Here is an 8,161-nt window from a genome sequence, read left to right as displayed (position 1 = left end):
AAAAAAAAAAAAGTGAAAAAAGTTAATTTACCAAGGTGTTATTATTCTGGGTGATTCTTTTTCAATTTTCCCTGTCTGTTGTCATGATATTGTTTAAGAAAAAAAAACCCATTGAAGTATTGTGCAACTGCCACAGAGTTGAGTCATCATCACACACGGAGCTGTCACGCAGATTGACCATTACGAGTGACGCCTCTTCTGAGATGTGGGTGAACAACAGTAGGCTAGCTGGGACTGGACGCAGGACCTAACTTCCTGTTGTTGTTGTCATTGTTGTTGTTGATGTTTATTTCTAGAGTGTTGATGTTTATTTTCTGGAAAATGTTCTTCTCTTGCCATTTTTCTGGAGGATGGGATCAGCTCCCCTGTTTGCTCTGATTCCCTCTCTGGGCCACATCCCAAAGAGGGGAGCTTTGCCCCATGGGTCAATGCAAGGAGAGCCACAGAGATGAGACCTTTATGCATCATGTTCTGGACAAAGAGGGATCGGATCCGTGGTATGGAGTTCAAAGTTGAGTCTCCAATGTCCGGGCAAATGTTTTTCCTTCCCCCACCCATGATTGTACAACTTACCTCTTTGTCCAGCAGTTGTGGGCTGTGCCTGTTTCAGCCTCACGGAGCTCACCTCTGAATCCTTCCTCAGATAAGGTGGCCTGCATCGTGCCTTCTGAGTGTGTGAAACAGTGCGGCGTTGAAGTTGGCTGCAGTAACTATGCCTACCCAACGTTGGTGCTGGAACTGCTGCCGGCAGGTAGGAAAATGTCCGTGCTGAAACAGCCTCAGAAGGCTGTCTATGGAAGGGCCTTGAGGAAGGTGATGGTATAATCCTTGGTAATTCTCACTTTCATTAATTCAGTTCTATTCATCAGACATTTCTTGAGCACCTTCCACAGGCCACTGGCCCTCTGAGAGGCCTGGAGAGTTCATAGACAAATCCGATACAGTTTCTGTTAGAAGAATCTGTAGACATTACTTACTCCTTCACATTTAAGACTCTTCCAAGGGAATCAAGAACATTTCAGTGATCTCTTTGTCAATAAAGGAGTTGCACATCCATAAACTTACAAACTCAGAGGACTAGAGGTTAACTATCCTGCTTTCTTTTGTTCAGTGATACCAAAATAATAGATATCAATCTATTTAATTTATGAGTGTTTATTGAGTACCTACTATGTGCCAGGCATTGCTATGGTGCTTAGAAAACATCAGTGAAGTACGTACAAAATCCCCTGGCCCTTAGAACTCACATTCCAGTATTGTGAGATAGAAAACAAACCATACGTGTGAAATAAGTAAATTATTAGGAAGCCAGAAGGTGATCATCGCTATGGTGAACAGGAACAGAGCCAGGTACAGAGCTCCGGACTGACCAGGTAATCTTGTACCTGAGGCCCATCAAATGTTGGCTAATACTTCTGTGACTTTTGTCCACCCAACACACATGAGCATTTTCAGGAGGAGGGGAGCATGACCCACAAGCATGACACCACATACAACTCATCCACACTCTGTCCTAGGAGGTTTAGGGCCATTACTAATTGGCAGAGAGAAATGGAGGTTGAAGCTCTCATGATGGTTCAGAACCCTTAGCTTTGACCCACCAAAGACTTCTTTGGCAGAAACTCCTACTAAACTTCTTCCCCTTCAGTTCTCTAAGTCTTCAGAAAGCCAAGAGTTCCTCTCCAAAGAAAGATGGCATGACACTATTTCCACTCTTCTAAAATGAGGTTCCAACAGATGAGCTCTAAGTTTATGTGTAGGACTAAAATTCTATACTGCATTATTCTCAGATCACCAGGAAATATGCAGGAAACTCCACATGCTGGTGTATGTTGATAAGTACATCACTTAATCAGTGTTCGAGTTGACACTTTTATCTTTGAACAGCTCTCTGGTTGAGCAAGGCCCTCATAGATCACGGTGTCCAGCCACTAACCAGTGCTTGTACCCTCTCCTGCCACCAGGGCTGAGAGGCCTGATGCTGTCGGTCATGCTGGCCTCCCTCATGAGCTCACTGACCTCCATCTTCAACAGCGCCAGCACCCTCTTCACCATGGACATCTACACCAAGGTGCGGAAGCAGGCGTCGGAGAAAGAGCTTCTGATAGCAGGACGGTGAGGGAACCCTGTTTCTCCCTAGAATGCCTCTACAGTAGCGCAAATGTAGAAGTGAACTAGAGCTCCCTTGTCTTTGGCTTTGACAAAAGTAAACATAGAGTCCTAGAGTGGAGGAGGGAACATTAAAGGATGTTTATTTCAACTTATATCTGTCCAGATGCAAAAATTGGAGTCATACCTTTAAGCAAAATAATTGCTCTTTCAGACTTTCAAATGCCTCTAATTATCTCTTATTTCTTTCCCTCTTCGTACTGCTCTCCACCCACATCTTCACTAACTCCATCAGTGCTTTAATGGGGTACAGAATTCCATCCACCTCTGATAGAATAATGCATTGTCTCCAGCAGTTTCCTGGTATATCACCTGGAGGTAATAGATTAAGACATCCACACACTAACACAGAGGAGTTTATCAATTGCATCATTAAAGATTGGACCACGTTAGAAAGGGATAGAACTCATGGGAGGGACTAATTCCAAAACACTGCTTGGAGAGTTCGGTTAACCCAGGGATCCCTGAGCAGCCCGGGGGCCTTAAAGACAGTGAGGTAGAGGGAAACAAGCAGGAAGAATGGATAAATAGCCTCCTTTCTTCGCTTCATACTTTAAAAGTAGACCCTGTATTGTCTACTTGAAAAGTATTTTGCAACATTTTGTAACATGTTTTAAAAATTCAAGGAACACACACATACAGAAAACATGTAAAACATAAATGTATGGCTCAGTGACATATCATAAAATGAGCACCCATGTAACTGGCAGTCCAGTCAAGAAATGGAAATTCCCAGAAGCCCCCTTGGACCCCGTATCCCCAAAGCTGACCACTGTGACTCCAAATGCTATGGTTTATTCTTTCCCAGTTTCAGGCTATTATAAATAGAATAACTCAATATGCATTGCTTGATATATGGTTTCTTTTGCTCGTGTTATGTTTGTGACATCCATCTATGTTGCTATGTGTAGCTATAGTTTATTTATTTATTTTCAATATGGTATTCCATTGTAGGAATACATCAGAATTCATCTACTCTCCTGTTCATGGCTTGAGCACTTTTGTCTATGTCCCTTGATGCACGTGGATATGTATTTCTGTCAAGTGGATTGCGACGAGTGTGCATATCTTTCACTCTCAGTCTTTTAAAATTTAGTGGTTCTGATTAGAAAGGAAGGTGGGAAGAGATCTTAAAGAAATTGATTATGACTCTTGCAAAAATGATCAAATTGATGGTGATAATAATTCCAAATGTGGCTAAAATGGTAAGATAATGGGTGCATCATTTCTCCTGTCATACTTACCAATTTTTTGGTAATGTACTTACGTGTATTTTCTGTAATGAAAATGTGTAATTACATACTTGTAGCTTAGCACTTGAAGTTTATTGGAGCCTTGCCAGTAGGTGGAGTAGAAGCTGGAGCCCTGCTATTCTCACCTTAATCTCAATTCTCCCTCTTCCTGACTCATTGAGCAGGCACACTGGCCGCAGTGGCTCCAGGGTAAGGACACTCTCAGTACAGTCTGCAAATACAGTGTCTGCAAAGACCAGTCTTGGAGGGACACAGCCAGCTTTTCAGTTGGTATCAAGAAAAACTGAACACCCATTAAAAAGATTGTTTTGCTGGTGACAGTAATAATAGCTTTAGCAAATAAAACATTTGGGGAAAGAGCCCAAAGGCCTCACTCGGCCGAGATCTTGACTCTGGACAAATGCTGTAGGAGAACAGGAACAGTAAGATGTGTGTTTCCGTGGCAGAGAAAGTGCTGACTGGTATTCAGGGGACCCAAGATGCAGTAGTCCCCCTAACAGGCGTAAGATCATGAAATCCTCCTGAATGATAAATTAGTGACTTTTTCTTTTCCTCTCTCTCTTATCAAATACCTACTATCTCCCAAAACACAAATATGGAAAGAAACACGTACATTTTTTAAATTGCTGCTTCATGGAATTTATGCCTTTGTGGGGAAGATAGACAGTTCACAAATGTGTGCTGCACTGGGTGGCAAGAAAGGCTGTGATGAGAATTACAGGAGGAAAATGGAGTGGCGGGTCCCTCATCCAGACGCTCAGGGAGTCCCCCTGAGGAGGTGGCATTGGAGCAGAGCCCTCAGGAGTGTGGTCGCCCCATGGCTCTCTGGAGAGGGAGCAGTGAGTGCTGTGTTCATCCAATGGTCACGCGTGTGGGGTATCTGAGAACAATGAGGAGTGAGGTGGGCCCATGAGGAGCAAGTGGCAGAGTGACAAGAACCAGGGCCAGAAAGGTGGCCTGAGGCGAAGTCATGCAGGGACACTTAAGCCAGGACAAGGCTCTGGAGTTTATTCTGCATGTGACAGAGAACAATAGAAGCTGCATGAGCTGGGGAGGGACAGGATTTACTTTCCAATGATGATAAAAATGACAATAGTGGGTATAATTTATTGAATCCTTATTATGGTTGAGGCATTATGCTAAGACCTTTCACGGTTTATCATATTTAGTTGTTGCAACAATGCAGAGATTTTGGAAAGTTTAAATGAGACATTTGTGCATCAGTCTCCTGCCCAAATGCTTGTTCCTCCCTCCACCCCACCACGGCTTCTCTGTTTCATGCAAGCAAGAGAGATGATGACCTTTGTTGCAGTCTAGTAAATTACGTTTTTTCATTTTATTCAATGAAATTCAATGTTCATTTTATTCAACAAACACAGAGAACACTGGGCTTTAGAAAGACAAATAAATCCTGCTCTCCAGACCTCGGGAGCTTCTAGCAGGCTTTTATGACTTATCAATATTTTAACCAATTCTTTCTATCTGCCAGAGTATTCAAATAATAAATGCACAAATTAGCATTCCTTGCCAATGCACTCCACATTCTGGGGTAGAGGCCACATTACTTCTAACCTATGCAAACTGACTTAGTTCTCTGCAAGCTAGGAAAAAGACAAAAATGGAAGTCTGCTTTCTTTATCTTACAAAGAATTACTGGTTAATAGAAATAGAGTGGTGTTGATTTGCAATTGACATACATCACATTAGAGAATCATTAATCAACTGGGGACACCTGAACTGTTTTCAGATATTTCATCTCGTAGATGAAGCTGTTAGGACTAATTATAGACCAGCAATTGCTGTATCGGCACTTTACTAACAGAAAATCATTAAGCATGGCATGGGTTCTTGCAAGGTTAAGGAGCTTGGCTTTCTTTGGAAAACCAAGAAATGGCAACAAGAATGAATCCATGAACTAAAGCACAACGGAAGTGCCTGTGATACTTTTGCTTAACACGTAAATCATTTTGTTTTCTTCCCAGGATATTTTTCCTCGTAGTAACTGTCGTCAGCATCATGTGGGTTCCACTAGTACAGGTATTTCGAAATGGACAGCTGATCCACTACTCAGAATCAATGGCTAGTTACCTCGGGCCTCCAATTGCAGCTGTCTTCCTGCTGGCCGTCTTCTGTAAAAGAGTCAACGAGCAGGTAAGTGAACACTGGAAAACATTTTCCCTGCTGGGGTGAGAAAACATTTTTTTCACCGAGGTATCAAAATGTATTTTTGTGCTCTATTTTACAAATCATGGCCCATGTCAATTTCAGTTGAGGTCAGTCACAATTCTTGATCCTTCCTAAAGTACAAAAATAATAGTGTCCATTCATAGTAGAGTATTTATATTTCTTACAAAATGCTCTGTACATACATGGCGCAGTGCTGAGGAACACAGGTTTGGGAGACAGGTTGCCAAAACCCAGGCGTGGCTATACCACCTAACAGTGTTGTGACCTTCAGCAAATCACTTGACTCTGTGAAATGCAGATGATGATAGCACCTACCCTATGGGATTGCTGTGAGGATTAAATGAGATAAAATATGCGAAACGTGGCTGGGTGCAGTGATTCATGCCTGTAATCGCAGCACTTTGGGAGGTCAAGGCAGGAGGATTGTTTGAGGCCGGGAGTTCATGACCAGCCTGGGCACAGTGAGACACTGTCTCTATGAAAAATTGTTTTTAAAAAATTATCTGAGCGTGGTGATATGAGCCTGTAGTCCCAGCTATTTGGGAGGCTGAGGCAGGAGGATCCCTTGAGCCCAGAAGTTCGAGGTTGCAGTGAGCTATGATCACACCACTGCACTCCAGCCTGGGTGGCAGAATAAGACCTTGTCTCAAAAAAAAAATTTTTTTTCATATGTGAAATGCTTAGAAGAAAATCTACCACACTAGTAAGGGTTCGGAATATGTTTACTGCTATTATGATATATATAATTGATTGATTATAGTGGACCATGTACATTGAATCCCTTCATTGTTCCTAGGTACTAGCCTTATTATTTTAATTTTCGGATAAGGAACATGTGCAGAGAGGTTAATACCTATGTGCTTTTCATGTGTTACTTAATATCAGTAAGTGGGGTCCGGGGATTCAGACTTGGGGCTTCGTCCATCCAAAGCTCATACTCTTAATCTGCATGAAATACTGTTTTCCTAAAGCATAACATCTTGCTCAGGGGAACAGGGGTGTATCTGTCCACCCCCATCAATGTCTCAGAGAAAATAAACACTTTGAATTGTCAAGAGCTTAATAAAACTCTCAAAACTACCTAATATCTGCTCTGAAAATTGTGTAACATAACTCATAGTTCTGTTTACTCTACAAAATAAACCATGAGTTTTTAAATCTATCTATAAAATAAAAGTCAAAGAAAACCTCAGGTTGGGTCAGCATAGACAGTAGTGTCCTGGAATCAGAGGACCAAGAGTGCAATGCTGTTTCAAGACCACGGAGAGCAACACACCACTCACACACACATTAGCAACTTTCTCTTTTGGTGACTTTGTGCTCACGGTTAGCCACTTGTTGGTCCTTCATTGAGAAAGCAGCCTAGATGATAATTATGGCTTACTTGAATGAGCTTCTCATCTTTTCTAGACACTCTGATTTTGTTTTTGTTTCTGTGCAGGGAGCATTCTGGGGTCTAATCATTGGATTTGTGATGGGCCTTATTCGTATGATCGCAGAGTTTACCTACGGAACAGGGAGTTGCTTGGCTGCCAGTGACTGTCCCAAGATTTTGTGTGGCGTGCACTACCTGTACTTTGCCATCATTCTCTTCTTTGTGACCACACTTGCCGTCCTGGGAATTTCCCTCTTAACAAAACCCATTCCTGACGTACACGTGAGTAGATGAATGATAGATATATGCTCGTTTTAAAAGAAGGGTTCTTGGCATTCTAAAGCTGCGGCTACTGTAGGAGTCCCAGGCAATGTCTTCATTGCACCTCTAGAGCTACAATAAACCGAGGAGAGTATCATCCAGTCATTCAAATACACAAAAATTTGCACCTAGCACGTGCAAAGCACCAGTAAATTCACAAGTAAGGAATTGGAGCAGTGTCCACTATAAGGTGCATAAAATATCCCCTCCCCACTAACAATAACGTTTCTTGAAAAAATAAAGCACTCTTTGCACAATGTAAAAAAAAAAAAAAGTAAGGGATCGGGAAATGAGCATCTTACTTTAAAAGCTTCGCAGTGCAGTTGGGGCAGAAATCTGCACCATCGTTACAGGGTTCCAGGAAGAGAATAATGAGTGTTGCCTCGGAGACTGGGAAAGATTCACAGAAGAGCTGTCACCTAGGCACAGAGACAAAAGAAAATTAAAAAGCACAGGTTACGAGGGTGAAGGAAAAGAAAAAACAGAATAATTAGATGCATTTTTTGTCTTTCAAATTACAAAAAATGTTTAATATGAATAATGTCTAGCGTTGGTGAGGATGTAAGGAATTGCCCACAATCCGGAACTGTTGGTGAGTACCTGAGTTTTATAACTTGTAGGAGGCCAGTTGGGCAGTATGCATCAATTTTTAAATTCTTACACCTTACAAGTCAACAATCCCACTTTGAGGAGCTTATATGGAAATGCTTATAGAGTAGGAAAAATATATGTATAAGTATTTTCTCAGCAAAAGCTTCCAAATAGAAAAAAAAAATGGGGACAATCCAACTGTCCATCACAAAGGGAGGGAGTACACGATAACGGTGCACTGAATATTATGCACTATTTAAAAACA

At 41.9% G+C, this 8,161-nt stretch overlaps 1 protein-coding gene across 1 annotated transcript in view; it reads left to right on the top strand.

Moving 5' to 3' along the window:
• LOC105825932 (sodium/glucose cotransporter 1-like) overlaps positions 1 to 8,161 on the top strand; it is a 43,565-nt gene that overhangs the window by 24,664 nt on the left and 10,740 nt on the right. The window contains exons 3-6 of the mRNA XM_012663842.1: positions 589 to 751; positions 1,965 to 2,115; positions 5,405 to 5,573; positions 7,051 to 7,266. Of these exons, the coding sequence (XP_012519296.1) occupies positions 589 to 751; positions 1,965 to 2,115; positions 5,405 to 5,573; positions 7,051 to 7,266 (699 nt within the window). The remainder of the gene's footprint in view (positions 1 to 588; positions 752 to 1,964; positions 2,116 to 5,404; positions 5,574 to 7,050; positions 7,267 to 8,161) is intronic.

The sequence above is a fragment of the Propithecus coquereli genome, unplaced genomic scaffold (assembly GCF_000956105.1).
Source record: "Propithecus coquereli isolate 6110/MARCELLA unplaced genomic scaffold, Pcoq_1.0 Scaffold832, whole genome shotgun sequence".
Classification (NCBI taxonomy): domain Eukaryota; kingdom Metazoa; phylum Chordata; class Mammalia; order Primates; family Indriidae; genus Propithecus; species Propithecus coquereli.
This window is presented reverse-complemented; position numbering and strand designations above follow the sequence as displayed.